The 19,559-nt window shown below is 36.5% G+C and overlaps 2 protein-coding genes across 2 annotated transcripts; both read left to right on the top strand.

Annotated features, from left to right (window-relative positions):
* Positions 1-7,053: 7,053 nt before the first annotated feature.
* Positions 7,054-10,999, top strand: LOC145789575 (alkaline/neutral invertase E, chloroplastic). The gene is made up of 5 exons (XM_082866429.1): positions 7,054-7,631; positions 7,739-7,950; positions 8,432-8,925; positions 9,032-9,080; positions 10,657-10,999. Exons 1-5 carry the CDS (start codon positions 7,481-7,483, stop codon positions 10,981-10,983), a joined length of 1,233 nt encoding a protein of 410 aa, XP_082722555.1. The 5' UTR covers positions 7,054-7,480; the 3' UTR covers positions 10,984-10,999.
* Positions 11,000-17,880: 6,881 nt separating this feature from the next.
* LOC114296822 (ankyrin repeat-containing protein ITN1-like) lies at positions 17,881-19,559 on the top strand. The gene is made up of 2 exons (XM_028241163.2): positions 17,881-18,310; positions 18,845-19,559. Exons 1-2 carry the CDS (start codon positions 17,942-17,944, stop codon positions 19,454-19,456), a joined length of 981 nt encoding a protein of 326 aa, XP_028096964.2. The 5' UTR covers positions 17,881-17,941; the 3' UTR covers positions 19,457-19,559.

Raw genomic sequence — 19,559 nt, 5'->3', positions numbered from 1 at the left:
AACTAGTGCCCTGAACCAAGTATAAAAACTACACGTCACAACTAATTTAAAAATACTAAAAAAAAAAAGGAACTAAGTAACCTCAAACTAAAGCGCACTAACACGGCTCAACCCAACTCAACGTTACTCTTAAATATTACCTAAGTTCATGTTCTTCAAGGTTTAAAATCACCCAAGACATGAGTTCCGGTTGAAACTTAATTAAATGTGACTTTGAGATAAAACAGAGTTTTAAACAAATTTTCCCAATCTAGTCGCCAACTTTGAAAATTACAAAACCCACTCCACGCTATTCGAAAAAATCCAAAAACCTCCAGATATCAACTAATATATCCTAAGTTTCAAACCCAATTGGTTTCACTTGATTTTCTTATCAAAATAATTATCTACAATTTATTATATCCAAACAGGTTGTTTTCTGCAGCACTTTAAAGAAATTGACGGTTCTCTTAATATACACGAGCAATCAATGCAAGGCCAAAAACGTACGAAACTAGACTCGTAACCGGTTCTAATGACACTAATTTGATAATTTTGGGATTTATACCCAAAGAGAACAACACTCCCGAATTTACTGTTTCGGACTGGTTTTCCGGACAGATTTGGATACCTCAATTTATATGAATTTTGACTCCCAAAAATTATGAAAAAACTTCAGATATGCAATTCAATATGTAATTGATCTACTGTAAAAATTTCAGATTAAAATTCATCCGTTTGATATGGTTTCTTGATTTTTAAAGTTTGCGATTATGTGCAGAATTTTTGGACTAAGATTCACACCGATTGTTTATACATGAATTTAACTCCTTAGATTTCTTAACAGTATACATATATACAAAATACATAAATCTACAACCTCTCCATCAATGAACTAAATAATAATAGAGTAAGGATAAAGAACAAAAACAAAGAAAAGAAGAAAGATGAAGACCTACCACACCCAAAAATTACTCCTTGTTTGCAATCCCTTTTTTTTTTCTTTTTCTTCTTTTCTCTCAACTTCTTTCTCCCCGCGGCTGCTGTGGCTGCTGCTATAGAATGTATTAGGAACCTAGGGTTTTTTCTTTTCTTTTCTTTGTTATACATAACATAAATGACTCTAGACAAAAATGTCCTTTGTTTTATTTTATTTTATTTTGTCTCTCCATTAATTTAAATAAAATACAACTACTATTAGATCAAAATATGCTTACTAATTTGACACTTAATTTTATTTTATTTATTTATTAAAATAATAAATCTTGCCTTTAAATTGAAGACTTTCACCATAAATTTATTTTAGGTTTTAAAATTAATTAAAAGACCCTCCAAATATTTAATTTGCACTTTAAGATTCACCATCAAAATATTTGAGATTGTAATATTATTATTGTTATTATTTAATTATTTACTTAATTTTTATATTTGGGTTCTCACAGCACATGCTTTCAAGCAGTGCATGGACATGGAAACGGATGGGACAAAGTTTGAGCATGGCTGGACGACAATGGTCGAAAAATTTGGACTTCAAACCAACAGTTGGGTGTTGGAGACATATGAGAAGCGTCATATGTGGGCTGAGGCATATATGTGTGGACATTTCTTTGTTGGGATGAAGAGCACTCAGCGCTCGGAGTGTATGAATGCTTATTTCAATCCCTTCCTCCAACACAAATTGAAGCTATATGAATTTGTTAGGCACTATGATCGGGCTCTTGCAAGGATAAGGTATAACGAGGCTGGAGATGATGCTGAAACAAATAACACTTTTTCGGTATTGATTACTCCATTGCGAGATATAGAGAGACATGGAGCTGAGCTATTCACCCGAAATATATTTAGAATGTTCCGTGATGAAATCTTAGAAGAGGGGAAGTTGAATGTCAAGGACGTGTTCCCTTTGCCGGATGATCAGAAATGCTACTATATTCATAAGTACAAAGTGAAGGACAGATCATGGATAGTAACACACAGTCCAGTGGATGCTGCAATGAGATGTTCTTGCATGAAGTTCGAGTCGTTGGGGCAACCTTGCTGCCACATGATATGTGTTATGAAAGCTGAAAATTTAACGCAAATTCCCCCAACTTGTGTGCTGCATAGATGGACAAGGGCTGCAAGCAAGGATGGCCAGCAATGGCCTCAACCCTCAATTGATAGCACTACAACACAGACGGCCCGGTATGGGATATTGAGTTCTTCCTACAACGAAATGTGTTTCTATGCCTCGCAATCAACGGAAGGTTTCAAAGAGGCTAGGGATGCATGTCTTCCGATGACGAGCCGGATGAAGGAGTTATATGAGAGGAATTTGAACGGTGGGAATGGAGACAAAGGGAAACATTCATTCCGTCGACAATTTGGAGTAGAAGATCCTGATGTTGTGAAGACAAAAGGGAACCCAGGACGGGCCTCGTCCAACTGTCGAAGACCAAGAAAATGTGGGAATTGCAAATGCATTAGGCACACAAAGCGAACGTGTCCTAAGGTTCGGTTTAGCCGAACAGTGGGTACTAACTCAGATGCAGATACACCCCACATAACTGACCGTGAGTACAATGCGGAGTCATTGCCCGTTCGCTGCAAAACTGGGTTGGTGGATCCAAGTACACCGCACATTAAGCAACGGCGACTATTTTTCGATGTTTCTCCTGATTCCAAGCAGCCTATGGGCCAATACGGTAGTGTTGAAGCAGCAGTGTGGAAAAATGATTCGAACACAATTGATGAGGTGAATCAGGTAATTGTATAATTTGTATGATTTATATAGCGATCCCGGGTTTACCCTTGTTTCACAGTGATCCGGATATATGTCCGTGGATGTTGGTAGTTGATCATTATCTTGTTTACATCCCTTCTTACTTTGTATTTGAGTTGTAGGATGTGTTGGGCAGGTTTGTTATAGGTTGGTTAAGTTTAGAAACCAAAACTAGTTGCCCAGATTTTGACCTGTCCGCTCGAGCGGGGAGTTTGACGCTCGAGCGGGGATTTCACCCATCAAGTTTTTCCTGTGCAGTGTTGGACGCTCGAGCGGGATTGTGTGAGTGCCGCTCGAGCGACGATTCGAGCGCTCGAGCGGGAGAACTGTCTGCATAAGTTCTGGGAGTGTGTATCCGGCGTTCGAGCTGGGGAGTGGCCGCTCGAGCGGGAGTCTGTGAGTGACGCTCGAGCGGGGGTTTGGCCGCTCGAGCGGGGAGACTTTTATATAAATCCGAGATCCGACTTTTGGATCACTTTTTCAAGACCTTTTCTCTCTCTTACTTTTCCAAAAAGCCATTTTCAGAGCTTCTCACTCTAAAACCGGCCCTTCTCTCTTAGATTTGATCTAGTAAGAGTTAATTGCTCATCTTTGGCCTTTACAAAAAGGTTGTTGATCGTCGAGGGCTACTTCTTAATCTGAAAATTTCAGAATTTGGAGCATTTTGGTTTTGGTCTTCATCTCCATTGGAGCTCCGAATTTGAGATAGGGATATCCTACTCCTCTCTATGGATTTTGTCTTTAAATTTTAGTATTTTGAGATGTTGGGGTTGGTTTGGTAATTTTGTGAAAGTTTGGGGCTTTTGTGTAATTTTACAAAAGTTGGGGTTTTATTCGTAATAAACCTAGATGCATGTTTGGTATAGAGAAATGGAATAAATGTTGAATCATTGATGAAAATGGGACCTTCAGGGTTGTAATGTTAATTATGGAAAATGCCCTAATTACATTGATTGATTAATTTGTATAATTAATTGTTGGGAATGAGAAATTGAGTTGAGAATGTGGAAATTGGAAAAGGGAAGGGGTTAAAGGGTGTAGTTGAATTATTTATCACTCACCTAATTGAAGTGTTGATTAAATATCCATTGTTGCATTTACTTTCTGTATAGAAATAACTGCTTGGGCTATCGGTGGAGGATAGTCGTGATTGTTGTAGACAATGCATGATGATTAGGCAAACGGAAACTAATCACTGGAATGAGTCATTGAGTATGATGATGGAAAGAACACGTTAAATTTATGTGTTGTGTGATGATGTGTATAATTATTGTTTTTATGCATTGTGTTGTGTTGGAGGAGATAGGGGATGTACTCCGCGGTTTAGGGGAAGATAGGGGATGGACCTCTAAACCGGATGTGTTGGGAGGAGATAGGGGATGGACTCCGTAGATAGAGCTCATATGCTTATCTAGTGATGTATTGACAGAGCTCATATGCTTGTCATTGGAAGTGTGATAGTGCTCATATGCATATCTGTGGAAGTGATGATATAGCTTGTATGCTTATCTGTTGTTGTGTGATATAGCTAGTATGCTTATCTATTATGAAATGGGAAGTGTTTGATATGAGTTACTGTCTCATATGAGTTGTTTGGCCAGGTTCTGAGCCATGGTTGTAAATTGAGAATCGAAAAGAATTGAAAATGAATTGTAATATGGACTTGCATGTCATGAAACTGTAAAATGTGATAAGTGAAAGTATCTGTGTTGGCCATCTATCAACTGCTAATCTTTTAGTCATTGTTCATATTTGGTTTAGTATGTTTCTACTGGGCTGTGGCTCACCCTATATGGGAATATCATTTTCAGGTACAGGTAGCATGCCACCTCCAAGGACGTAGCTTGGGAGGCTAGAGGCGGACACACTTTTGTTGTCTTATTTTTGATGTATTACATGTAAACTCAAGCCAAGGGCTTAATGTGTAAACGAGCTAGTACTCTTTTGTTGTAACCAAGTGTTAACTTGGAAAGCTGTAAGCCCGTAGGGCATTTGCTTTTGTTGTTAACATGTAATACCTTTGTAAGGAACTACTTCCATGAATAGAAGAATGTCAATCTTTATTACCATTGCATGTCTTTATTGATGGGTTTTATATCATTATTTTGAGGACGTTACAACTTGGTATCAGAGCGTACCGGGTTCGAATACTTTGGGTACGTGGGAAGTGACTAGTATCACAATGGGTTTGTCTCGCTTGATAGAGACTTAGATGTAGTGTCATATGCTATGTGCTTAATTGATAACATGCTTATGTGACTATGTGGGTATGGGATTTAGTTTCTAGGATGTTGATTGGACCTTTGGGTTTCTGGGAGTCTTGTTGGAAACACTTGATCAATGCTGTTTCTAACCGGAACTCTAGTAACGCCTCGGGACTATCATTATCCGGAAATGAAATTCGTAAGTGCTTATGTGTTTATGTGCTTACGTGGAGTGAATTACTGTTGTCCATGTACTAGGACGTGAGTGTTTAGTTTTGGCACATTTGTGAATGTGCTGACGTTCTGTACCACCTTTATTAGGATGTCAGGACGAGGAAGAGGTGCTAGGCGCGGTAGACCTGCGAGGCAGGAGGTACCTGTACCGGATGACGTTCCGGCAGTACAGGAGGGAGTTGGTCAGGCCAATGTGGCCGAGCCAGCGGGTCAGCAGGCTATGGGCGCCTTGGCCCGAGAGATAGCGGAAGCTTTGGGTATTCTCAGAGCTGAGAATCAGGCAGCTGAGGTAGGGCCTTCCTTCTTGAAAAGGGAGTTCTTCCGGTCAAATCCGGATGAGTTTGTTGGGGATCCAAAAGAGCCACTGAAGGCTGACGAGTGGTTGGAACAGATGAGTAAGACGTTCGAGATGCTTGGCATCGAGGACGGAGCATTGAAAGTGACCTTGGCATCCTTCCAGCTGAAGGGAGATGCGGGTCAATGGTGGAAGTACGAGAAGGCTCGTGTTGGTGGTACATGGGAGGCGTTTGTGAATGCTTTCCAGGAGAGGTTCTTGTCTGCAGTGGCTAGGGAGAAGCTGAGGGATCAGTTTAGCCGGCTTAATCAGCAGGGCATGTCTGTGGCGGAGTTTGAGGCCACTTTCACTAGTTTGTCCAGGTTTGCACCAGAGTTGGTGGCGTCCGAAGAACGCCGTTGTTATGAGTTTGAGCGGAAGTTGAGGCGGGGCCTCAAGCTGAGGGTTGGTGGGTCTTACATCCGAGAGTATAGACACTTAGTAGACGCTGCAGCTCATATGGAGCTCATGATGCAGGAGGAGGATGAGGGGCAGAGAGGCTCCAAGAGGAGCCAAGATGGCCAGGGCGATGGCAGGAGGCAGAGAGGTTCTAACCCTCCGCAGTTGCAGGGTGGTGTTGCTAGATCGACCTTTCCAGTGCCGAGTGCAGGCTCCGGGAGAGGTAGTCAGGGGGACTTTGCTTGTTACAAGTGTGGCCAGCTGGGTCACAAAGCTTCGGTTTGCCCGCAGAAGGGAGGGGGTCAGCGAGCTGCTTCTTCTTTAGCTAGACCTCAGGGCCAGAGTCAGGGCAGGGGCCAGTCCTTATCTTGTTATCAGTGTGGTCAGCCTGGGCACCTGAAGAGGTATTGCCCACAGTTGGGTGCCGCATCGGGAGCGTCTAGTTCTAGGTAGACGCAGGGATTTCAGCCAGCTCAGTCTGTGCAGGCCTCGAGGGCCAATCCGGGAGCTTCGTCATCCCAGTCTGTGCACAGTCTTTTGCTCCTAGAGGTGAGCAGGTGGATCAGGGGCCTACAGGGCGCGTGTATGCTGTTACCGCGCAGGATTTAGTATCGGCTCCATCAGTAGTGAGAGGTACTTTTCTGTTTTGCAACTCGGTTGCTAGTGTGTTGATAGACACGGGTGCATCTCATTCTTTTGTATGTGCTGCATTTGCATCTGTTTTGGAATTGGAGTTAGCATAGTTAGCATCTCCTATTTGTGTAGTGTCACCTCTTAGGGGTGAACTGATCTTGAAACAAGGTGTTAGCGGTTGTGATATAGAGGTCGCCGACCATAGACTTCCTTTTCCGTTTGTTGTCATGCCCATGAAGGGCTTTGATGTTATTTTGGGAACTAATTCTAGTATAAGAAAGTTTGAACACGATAAACAATGCATTTTCATAATATTATTTCATTATTGATGACATGTTAAAAGAAAATCACTCTTGCATTTCTTAAAAAAGGGCAACAATTCTAATGAAACTTGGCCCAAAAAAAGAAAAGAAAAGAAAAAGAAAACTAGTACGATAACAAAAACCCCTCGCCAATTGGAACTATGAGACTTGTACAAGTCTGCATCTAGTGTACTTTGTTTTAGGGTATGCAGCACACCATGTTCTTGTACTTACCAAAGAAGAAAAGAAGGGCATACTGTGTTCTGCTACTTATTAACTAGAAAAAGTGGCATACCTCATCCCTGCTCACTAAAGCAATATGCTTTCCATGTAACATAGTTACACGCTCCTTGCATGCATTTGTATGTAAGATGGATAGTTGAATAATAGAACAATGGTGCTTATGCCATTCTGGATTTCATGTCATATGGAAACTGAGTACTGAACTAGTCGCAAATACACTGCATATATGTAATCCTTAGTTGTGTATTTGGTCCACAGGTGTTTACTTGTAATGCATACAACTGACATAGTTAATTATGTGATTAGAATTGATCATTTTAGTGTATAATTGTGCATGACTTGTGTATGCATGACTTGTGTAGTCCTTATTTTGTAGAGCTGGGAGAAAACTATGGACTGTCATAGTCCTGGTCAAGGATTGATGCCTGCTAGTTTCAAGGTGCGCACAGTTCCCCTGGATGGTGATGACTCAGCAGCAGAGGAGGTATTGGATCCTGATTTCGGAGAGGCAGCAATTGGTCGTGTTGCACCTGTTGATTCTGGTAAATAAACATATTATTTCAAAAAGCCTATTAAGCAAAATATACATATCCTGGTATTAGAATTTTATGCATTTTTTTTTCTGTTCATTTTATGATATTAATTCCAGGATTGTGGTGGATTATACTGTTGCGTGCATATGGAAAATGCTCCGGAGATCTCTCAGTTCAGGAGAGAATTGATGTCCAAACTGGAATTAAAATGATTCTGAGGCTATGTCTTGCTGATGGTTTTGATATGTTCCCAACTTTATTAGTGACAGATGGTTCTTGTATGATAGATCGCTGCATGGGGATTCATGGTCACCCTCTGGAAATTCAGGTTAGTAAATTGTTCATATTATTGTTATTTGGATGTGTTTTCAGTTTCTTTTTAAGAAGAAAGTTTCTTGGGCTATGGCCATTGTGTGTGCCTATGAAAGACATATTGCCAATCCTAATGTTAGAAATGATTGTCCTAGAGAGGTGGTTATTTTTAGTTGTGGTTGACTATGCTGAAGGTTGATGATTTTAGAGAAGATACAGTGGCGGTCAGATGATTCTCTAGTTAACATTTGAATCTGATAAAAAATTTAAATCTAAAATTTGATACAAATCTTGACATCTATGTGGTACTGATTGTTCTTTAGATATCACTAGCAAAATGTTGTTGATATTTATTTATTTATTTGTTGAAATGTTTCTCTTATATGTTGGATATATGTAAACTGTACCAGGGTAGATTTTCTTTATTTTTATCATCTTTATGCTTGGTAAGATAAAACAGTATTATTTTGGTAGGGTGTTTCATGTTGTTGTTGCAGGCACTATTTTATTCAGCATTACTTTGTGCACGTGAAATGCTTGCTCCGGAGGATGGATCAGCTGACCTAATCCGAGCAGTGAACAATCGTCTTGTGGCATTATCGTTCCATATCAGAGAGTATTATTGGATTGATATGAGAAAACTCAATGAGATTTACCGCTACAAGACAGAAGAGTACTCATATGATGCTGTGAACAAGTTCAATATCTACCCAGATCAGATTTCTCCTTGGCTTGTGGAATGGATGCCTAATAAAGGAGGTTATTTAATTGGAAACTTACAACCCGCTCACATGGATTTCCGTTTCTTTTCTCTTGGAAACTTGTGGTCTGTGGTGAGTAGTCTTGCGACAGCAGATCAGTCACACGCAATATTGGATCTCATTGAAGCCAAATGGGCAGATTTGGTAGCAGACATGCCATTCAAGATATGTTATCCTGCTCTTGAAGGTCAGGAGTGGCCGATTATTACAGGCAGTGATCCAAAGAACACGTAATATTTCTACCTTGAAGAAGTGATAGTTCTTCATCCTTGAACTAAGGCTTAAAAAATAAATAAATAAATTGTATCTCACCATCCTTTGTGGTTTTTGGTGCAGTCCTTGGTCCTACCATAATGCAGGTGCCTGGCCTACTTTACTCTGGCAGGTAGTCAGTTGCCTTTGATTTTTGGTTGTGGTGCTAAATGCTCATGTTTTACTGCTTTAAGTTTCTTGATTCAATTGATGCTTAACAGAAACCATGGTGGGTTGAGTTTTTTTTTTTTTTAGATAGGATGGTGGGTTGAGTTGAGGGGCCTATTACTGTGTTATATCGACTCCACTTCATTTCTAATTTTCTGTGGGATTATAATTTGCTTCTCTCTGGATTCATTCCTAATTCCAACTACAGCTGGATTATAAAAACTGATCAGCTGGTAGAGTGGGCTTTCTTTGTGAGTTATTTGTCACGTTTTACAGAGTATCTGAAATGAGTCTGTACTGCTTCTGCATAGCATCTTTAAGATGCTAGTGATGTTAGTATTAACTCTTTTAATGCAGTTTTCACTTGTTTGAAACCTAGCACCCCACCGAGTGTTCCAAATAATAATAATAATAATAATAATAATAAATAACCTGAGCTCCACCCCACCCAGCAATCCGGTTGGTGCATTTCTGTAACTGTCCCACTAATTTGATGAAGCATCACATAGCATGGAAATAAGTCTTTTATTATGTTTAATTTTTATTTTTTGTAGGACTTGTATTATCACTAAGTCTCTGCATGTCCATGCTTGCACATGACTATTTCATTGTATGTGCGAAGTTTGCACTTGTTATTGATTATTAAGATTTGAGCAATGCTAGGTACCATGAAAAAACTTTCATGAAAATGATCATGAAAGATTTATGACCCTTGGATTACACTTAAAATAAAACACCACACACTAACCAAGGTAATCCAAGAGCCATAAATTTTTCATGATCAATTTCATGAAAATTTTTTCATGATCCGTATCTTTTCTCTTAAGATTTTGATGCACTGCCGTCAAATGCTGTAGGAAACATTTTATTTTGCCTATTTTTGTGGTTTCCAAGTGCTTAACTTCAATGGAAGACCTACTCTTTTAATGTAACACAGAAAATGTTTTGTTATTTTTTAGTACTTCAATTTTTTATTCCTTATTTTTTATCATGCATCTTTGAAGAAACACCTGACAATGCTAAATTTACTATCTATTAGGGCCATTTTAGAGTTTGAGAAGGAACTATGTTTTATAAATTTAGATCACATCCTCACAACCCTTAATATAATCCTTGTCACATCCTCACAGCCCTCACATCCTCACAATCTGAGGTCTCTGTTGCTTTAAGATACATCTGAACCCTCAACATATACTCTCTATTAGTCAGAACATGAGTTTGTACTTTAGGATATTTGCTTTTTTCCTTTGTAATGATGTTTAATTAGCACTATACACTAATGAGTTTGTACTTTAGGATGACCAGCTGGGTATACACTATTTTCATATATGTGGATCTGCATCATTGTTCCACGCACATATTCTGGGTATCATTCTAGTAGTAGTTTAGTGTTGACACTGCTTTATCATTTTGATGATAACAGAAATTATGGTTAAATGGAGTTATGCTTGTCTAATTTGATTTTTTTAACATAGTACATAGTAGTTCCTTTGTAAAAATTAGAAATAGTATGTTGTAATAATTTAACTGGTCTTTTGCAGCTCACTGTTGCATGCATTAAGATGAATAGACCAGAAATTGCTGCAAAAGCAGTAGAGGTTGCAGAGAAGCGCATATCCAGAGACAAGTGGCCTGAATATTACGACACCAAAAGAGCAAGGTTCATTGGGAAACAATCGCGGTTGTTCCAGACCTGGTCAATTGCAGGATATCTTGTTGCCAAACAACTCCTTGCTGACCCTAGTGCAGCCAAGATTCTGATTACTGAAGAAGATTCTGAGCTTGTCAATGCCTTCTCTTGCATGGTCAGTGCCAACCCACGAAGAAAACGTGGTCCAAAGAGGCCAAATCAAACCTATATAGTGTGAGCAGATTTTGTGAGTCTGCCACAAAATTATTTGGCAAAAGTCAATTGATTGTAAAGATGGGATTTATAATATACACCTGGGCGAAGGTTTTGGACTGTCTTCCATTGGTCATTGTTTCTTGGCTATTAATTGTAATATAATTTTCATTTTCATTTTTATTTTATTTTTTTTCTCTTTCTTTGGATGGGTAAGCTCCTATTCAATAGCCTATCCATGTATTATTATTATGTTCTCCTGTTTTGCACTGCAAATATCACATTATACGGATTATGAAACTATTTCTTGTTTAAAGCTTCTATGGCAGACATATCACTGTAATGGATAATTGAACCTATTTCTTCTATTTGGCGGACTCTACAAAATAAATGGTTTAGATTATCAAGATGATTTGAATGAGACCGACAATCCTGAAAAATCTTGAAAAACTCCCTAGATATTAATTTGCAATTATGATTTAATTTTAAACAATAAATAATAATCATAATCAAACAATCAATAACAAATCGGCACAATGATTTAACGCGAAAAAAATTATAATTGGACTTCTCCAATTGTGATAAAAAAATCGTGGGTCAAAGTCACAAGATAATCCACTGAGCATCTCCAACCCACTAGGCATATCATGCTTGTTAGTCAAAATGCCTAGTATAACTTATTTTTTTCAACTCCAATGCACTAGGCATACGATTAGGCATTTTAGCTCAACTCACATTCACTAGCTACATGTAACTAGCCTTCAAGACTAGGCAAAATATATTTAATCATTAGGATCATTTCCCTCCATCTTTGTTGCTGATGTGGCATTTTATAAAATTAATAGTATTTAGATGAATAGCTAAAATAAAGAGCATGGTTGGAGTAGAAATATGAAATAGTTGATAGGCAAAATAAAATATATACTTTATAGTAATATTTAGATAGGTAAAATGCCTATTTAAGACAAAAATTACACACGAGAACCCTTAATTACTTAGAGAATTTACGCCCGAATTGAACGAAATGCATCTACCAACACCGTTTTCATTTTGGAATTGCTTTGCCTAACGTTGAATTCACAATACCAATGTCGAATCCACAAAGATGAGCCATTCCAGAATTTACCAAAGTTTCAGGGCCAAGTTCCTCGGAATCCACCGATGAACACCTATCTCTTTTTGTGAATGAAAGAATGAAATAACCGTTGATGTTTGTCAATATGTAGTTCATTGATCAATGAATCACCTTCTATACATCATGGAAACTCATATAAAATACCCTCTAATATAGAACACTTTATATTTTACACATCTCTTAAAATCTGGACAGGTAAATCTTAAAAATAACAAATGGCATACTTTATACTAAATAGAGTCGCGAAAACCACTTGAGCGCACACTTTACCGCTCGTGCACTCGAGCGGTTTAACTAAAGGTGGTGCTCACATATAGGCCAACCGCTCGAGCGCAACATCCATTGCTTGAGTGGTGAAACATCTTTTCGAGAAGTTTAGAACACAGATAGAAATACTGGATGAACTACTTCACTGTTCGAGCACACTCGAGCAGTCAAACAATTTTGAACTCTTCTTGGCTTTGGAGGCGCTGTTTAATATAAAGTGGCAAATAAAGAATACTTAAGTCAAAATATGATATGTCTGTACAAACTTCTCTAATACAATTCGGGTTGGATTCGTATCTAAACTCTCATAACTCATAGATATACTAGAGTGAATAAAAATACAACTGAATAAAGTTTTATCCAATGAGATTGCCATTTATAAAAATCTTACAAATCCAACCCCTTGTTTGAAGCATGTGGATCATTGATCTTCCCTCTCCGAAATACTTACTGTTTGGTTGGTATGAAACTGTTGTTCACCCCACTGGATACCAGTACGTTGTTATGAGCAAGGCATTAAAAAAAAAACGAAAATCATATGGTGCAAAGATCATTAACGTAAACAAATCCCACACGCAAGAGGACAAAACAAAAAGTGGAGATACCAGTCTGTTGTAAGAGCAAGGCACAAAAAAAAAATGGAATCACTCAACAGTGGGACCAAAAAAATAAAATAAAAATGAAGGGTGCAATTCATCAATGGGGCGCAACTCCCTCTGTATTTGTATATTTTTTTCTTTTTCTGCCTCACTTAAAAAAATAAAATAAAATAAAATAATCATGATACAAAGCATCATTGAAGTAAACAAATGCAACACTCAAAGGACAAAACAAGAAGGATAAAAATAGCTACCATGGACAAGGATGGAATCATACGAAAGGGCTGAGCAAATATAAATTGCTGATCATAAGCATTGCATTAGACACTGAAATAGGAACCATCTGTGTAAACTAGCTAGCTAAGCAAGCTTTTTCATCAATGGCTTCCTCAATTGAGAATTACCCATTATACCCATACCCCTCGGACTTTAACGTGACGGATTTTGTCCCCGACAAACTCTCTGACAGCAACTACGAAGAGTGGAAGGAACTGATGTTGGACTTCATTGAGAGTCGAGGCTTGGTTGGTTTCATCGATGGCACAGTTGAGGCTCCTCCTTCTGCTCCACCTGAGAATGAGGAACAGTACAGGTCCTGGAAAAGATCAGACAGTCTCGTACGGGGATGGATTCTCACAACGCTCACCAAAGAAATCTTGACGCGAGTTCTGCCCTTTAAAACTGCTGAGGAAGTGTGGGCAAAGTTGTATGCAATTTTCCACTCACGACCTATTACCTTTGGTAATCACTTTTTAAAGGTTTTGGGCTTGTTTGGTTTCTTTTTCAGAAAATTTTTTGAGAAAAATTCTCTACAAATAAATTTTTAAGAGTAATTAAATTAAATAAATTTTTCAAAAAAAATCTTAAAATTTGGTTTGGTTACCTACTTTTCAAAATCACTCTCTCTCATATACATCAAATCAATCGCTTTTTTAAAACTCTCTCTCCAAAATAATTTTCTAAAACCATTTCTGAAAAAGGTAAACCAAACAAGTTTTCGTACTTTTTATCTCAAAAACTACTCTACATACACATCAAATCAATCATCTAAAAAGTTTTCGTACTTTAGATGCACCTTACTTTTTAGATGCACCTTACTTAGATGTATCTAAAAAGTAAAAAATTTGTAAAAAAAATATTTTAAAAAATTAATAAATGCATAAAAATACAAAAAATGTACTGAATTCTTGTATTTTTTTTAATATTTTTTGTATTTTTAGTATTTAGTGAATTTTTAAAAGGTTTTTTTTCACAACTTTTTTACTTTTTAGGTATATTTATGTTAGGTACGTCTAAAAAGTAAAAAAAATTACTTAAAATATTAAAAAAATTCATTAAAAACCAAAAAACACGGAAAGTAAAAAAATAAGATTTTCTGAAAAGTATTTTTGAAAAAATTGAACCAAGCAAATATTATTTTTTCCCAACAACCTTTTCATGACAATGGGAGTCAATATCCTAAGGTTTTTTTTTTTTTTTTTTTTTTTCAATAAAATTCTTACTTTGTTTGGAGGCAAAAAAAAAAAAATGTTTAGTTGGTAAAATTCTTAATTATTATATGTTGTAGTGACGTACGTGTTAAATGGATGACAGACGAAGAAACAGAGGAGATTCTTTTGGAATATCAGCCACTGGAAATAGCGGCAATCAAAGGTGATTGGGGGAGCGCCATTAAATTCATAGAAGAAGTACCATATGCAGTCAGGGTTCCCATCACTCGTTTTGGAGAAACGGCACTCATGATCGCCGTCAGGATTATTCGAAGAAACCATTTTGTGAAGAAGCTGTTGGAGAAGATGGTACCAGAAGATCTTGCTCAACATGATGCTGTTGGCCATACTGCCCTTCACATTGCTGCAGGAGTGGGCAACATTGAGGCAACCAAACTGTTGCTAGAGAAGAACCCGACACTGTCTAATGTTTGTGACGTTCGTGGAAGAATAGCTCTCCATTACGCTGCTGCCTGTGGGAAAAGAGAGGTTGTTCTTTACTTATTGGACGCCACAAAACAAGACCAACAGCATCAACCATTTGACGAGAAATTAGGTGCTGTGCTGTTGTGTGATCTGTCAAGTTCTGGACTCAATGGTAAGTGATTATTAACTAAAACTGTAAATTTACAAGGTTAGTCCTCTAATAGTTTAAAGGTTAAAAATTATTTTATATGTTCCTTTCCTTGTCATCTTAGTCCCTTCAGTCATTTTGGTCTTAAAGTTGTCAATTTGAGTTAATTTAATCCAATTTCAAACCATTGTTTAACTGGTTAATGGAAAAATTATAAATATTAACTATGATTCATAAAGTATATATTTTGTGTCATTTTGATTCCTAAAGTATCAATTTTGTCAATTTCGCCTTTCAATACTAGAAGGTTATGTTTCATTTTCTTTAGAGTAAACTAGATCGATAATCCCTATATTTTGCTTATTGTGCCATTTGGGTCTCTGCCATTTTAATTAGCTCGATTTTGATCATTAATTTTAGATTTTTTTGGTCAAATTAGTCCAATTAATAACACCGATTAGAGTTTTCAAAGAAAAATGGCGGCTAGTTGTTTGAGATTAACTTAGTAAGTTGAACAAATTTACAATTTTGCCTATAAAAACGCGACACGTGTTAATTACATAAATTGACACGAAATTATAAATTCAGGATCAAAATTGAGCCAATTAAAATTATAAAGACCAAAATGACACAATGACTAAAGTATTATGACTAAATTGATTTGAATTTAATATTTTAAAATTTTAATTAACAAAATCAAACTTGAGGGACTTAAACAAAAATGTGTTAAACTTTAGGAACTATAGCTTTAATTTATCCATTATAATTTTTTTTGGTCATTGTAGACAAAAAATTGACTTTTTGCAAAAAGTCAAATTTTAGCACATTTGAATGGCAAAAATGACTTTTTGCAATATTTTTCACATTTTCATAAAATGAACTTGAAATTGGAAAAAAAATAATTAAAAATGGTATGACATTGTTAAAATTGAATGACTTCCTACTAATTACATATTTTTCATTAATCTTACAGACATTGCTCTAACCTTGGTTCAGCGCTACCCTAATTTGGCATGCATAGAAGAAGTCTCTCCTTTGGAGAAAATTGCTGCAAAATGTTCTTCATTTCGAAGTGGAACCTCCTTAAACTTTTGGCAGAATTTAATCTATACGTGTTAGTCTCTTCAATATTCTTTCTTATCTATTACCTATTCTTAAAATTTTCTTTATTGATTTTTTTTTTTTTTAATCCATTTGTTGGCAAAATGATGGACTACCTATACCAGTGGTTCCCAAAATTGTACTTTCTTGCACTTTAGTTAAGGAAAGAGGATATATAATCTAGTTAAGCAAAAAAATTCTATGAATTTCAATCCATAAATCATTTTATACGAGCATAATTTGTTGGGATATTTTAACAAAAATAAATTATATTTGATAAAATAATTATAGTTTTATTACAAATTAATATTGTACATAATATGTATTTATTAGAAACTTTTAATATTTATGAAGGATTAAATTCATTATTAATTCTATTGATTATACAACTCCAATATAAACCCATCCTCTACACCTATTTTGAAAAGAGTAATGCTACACTTACTACTTGTTTATATCATTTTCAATGTACCACCTTATGTGTTAGCACATCATTTGATATAAATATGAGTGATGAGACCCATTACACAAATTATGGGTTATCTTGGAGAAGAAGAGTGAATTGAAAGGTGGAATGTTTTTTTAGAGAGTTTTATAGTACTTTTGTATATTTTATATGTTTTGGGCACCTCTGGTTCTTGACATGATTCAAGTTTTGGATGGTAATGAATATTGGATGAAAGACGTTATGAGCATTTTGAGTTTTATCTTAAAACTGCTTTACTCTAATTGTAACTTGACGAGGGAATGAAAAACAATTTTAAGATAGTGACAATCCGACTCTCAAAATCTTACATCTATTTTTCTCTACTCATGTTTTTGTATATATATTATTTATTGTCTCTGTTACTACAATATTTGTGCTCAATATCTTTGCTAATTATTTTGCTAGACTAAAATAATTCACTGAACTTTCCAGTCTCTCTCTCTCATGTAGATGTTCCTGTGGAATTGGAAAACATTGCAAAGCCCCAAAGCGGAGGAGATATTAAGAATCCTATCGACTGCTTGATTTATGGTAACCTTTAATCTAACTCCATCCCCACAAAATACCATATATTTATAGGGACAAAAAATTAATGAAATATGGTGTGTTTGGTTGTAGGAAAAATTTGATTGTTTATTAAACATTATTTTTTAAGGTAAAATTGGCATTTTGGATAACAAAGAATGTTGACAAGTAGTGTAATTTCAAAAACCTCACTAATCCCCCTCTAAACCTGTCAATCAAACAAAACAACCCAAATAATTTATCATTCTCCTCAAATTTTCCAACTCGCGGCCCTCTTGCTTTCCACTATTGTCAAAAAGGAAAATACATTTCATTTTGCTCTGTCATGTCATCCCTTTTCACTTATTACTAAATCCATACCACAATGCGTATCCACAAAAAAGTAATGATAAAATTTAAATCATAGCTTGGGAAAAAAATACATTTATAATTATTGATTAAAATGATTCATTATGAGCATTACTTGTGATTGAAAATCTATGTTTTTGAAATCTTGGCTTTGATTTGGTAGCAGTAAGTTTGCCACCATGGCATTATTGCCTCTCATATTTTAACTGGTTTAGTATTTGTTGTGCAGTGAATCAAAGATTGCGTACAATGTTTTGGAAAGTTGTTGAAAAAATTGGTAGGGATCGGGGTGAATATATACCCTTTTTTTTTAAAAATGTTTTTGCTAGACTATAATTCATTTTTTAAACTAAATCTTTAAAAAAAGTTCATTTTAATTATAGTGCCACACATAAAGCACATCCGAGAAAAGAAATTGGTACACTGTCAAGCACAGAAGCTTGTCGAATGCATTTGCATGGAAGTTGCAAAAAAAAAATTCCCAGAAGTTGTTAGGATATTTGCACGAGCGTTACAAGAAGCAACATCGGCTGGGATTCATGAAATTGTTGAAAATATTATAGATTCATGCCCTACTATGATTCAGTTTCCTACCACAAAGACGCAAAGCATATTCCAATATGCAATTGTATGTCGTCGTGAAAATGTGTTCAACCTCGTATATCAACTTGTGGAGTCTAGTTATATATTTCTGTCACGACAAGACGTGTCAGGGAACAATGCTCTGCATTTGGCTGCATTGTTGGGACCTCGGCAGCAACTCAGTATCAGAGTAAGTGCAGCTGGTGCAGCTCTACAAATGCAGCGCGAATTGCAATGGTTTAAGGTAAAATTTTCCATTCCCCAAAGGAAATAAATAAAATGATCAAGCAATTTCTTTATATTTCATTCTTCTCTTAATTACTTGACTTACCACACAAGTTACATATGCCCATATTACTATCCATGTTTTTAACTATGAACTTTGTCAATTCAGATGTCTTAGGACAACCCCTACCATACTCAAACTAGAGGTTGTTGATCTTAAAGCTGTGTTGAATCATGGATTTCGATAGAGATTTAGAAATAGAAAAGAAAATCAAAATTTTTTTTTCTTCTTCTTATATGTTTCATTCACATTATTTTCACGTTTTCTCTTTCCCTTTTTAAATCCTTATCTAAATCTATGATCCAAAAACATCTAAGTCTGAAATAGATGAAAGTTGCTTTCTGATTCCAAAATCCCCAAGTTTTGATGCAAAAACTTTCTCGACTGATATGTCTCATGACAACCCTTTCCCACTACTCAGATTAAAGGTCATTGAGTTTTTATGAAAATTGCCTTTATCATTCGAAAGCTATTTTTTGTTAATTTGTACAGGAAGTGGAAAAATTGGTACAGCCTAGAGACAAAGAAGTGAGGAACACTAATGGAATGACACCTGCAGAAGTATTTACTGATACACACCAGGAGTTGGTAAAGGAAGGAGAGAGGTGGATGAAAGACACTGCCACTTCATGCACAATTGTAGCTGCCCTCATTGTCACCGTGGTTTTTGCGGCTGCCATTACAGTGCCAGGTGGAAACAACAATGACGGACATCCATATTTTTCCAAACATAAAGCCTTTTTAATCTTCGGCATATTTGATGCATTGGCTCTTTTCTCATCCATTACTTCTGTGTTGATGTTCTTGTCCATCCTTACTGCTCGCTACGCAGAAGAGGATTTTCTCTATGCTCTCCCCAAAAGATTAATCATTGGTCTTGTTATGTTATTTGTCTCTATATTATCCATGATGATTGCCTTTGGAGCCACACTCTATCTAATGTTTGGAGATAATAAGGTCTGGATTCTTGCTCCTGTCGTTGGATTCTCCTGCATACCTGTGACCTTGTTTGCAGTCTTGCAATTTCCTCTCCTTGTAGTGATGATAAAATCCATTTCGGGTTCGGGCATCTTTGGCAAGCGAAGTGATCGTATGCTCATGTAGGTAAAAATTTAAAAAACATCAAATGTTGAGAGTGTGAAAACATATCTTCTCCAAACTCCTCTAGTATTCAATGGTATTTCAAATTACAATTGCTATTTGATTA

This window comes from Camellia sinensis, chromosome 1, assembly GCF_055761805.1.
Source record: "Camellia sinensis isolate YWXY chromosome 1, ASM5576180v1, whole genome shotgun sequence".
NCBI lineage: Eukaryota > Viridiplantae > Streptophyta > Magnoliopsida > Ericales > Theaceae > Camellia > Camellia sinensis.
Note: the sequence above shows the minus strand (reverse complement) of the source record. Positions and strands in the feature narration are given on the sequence as shown.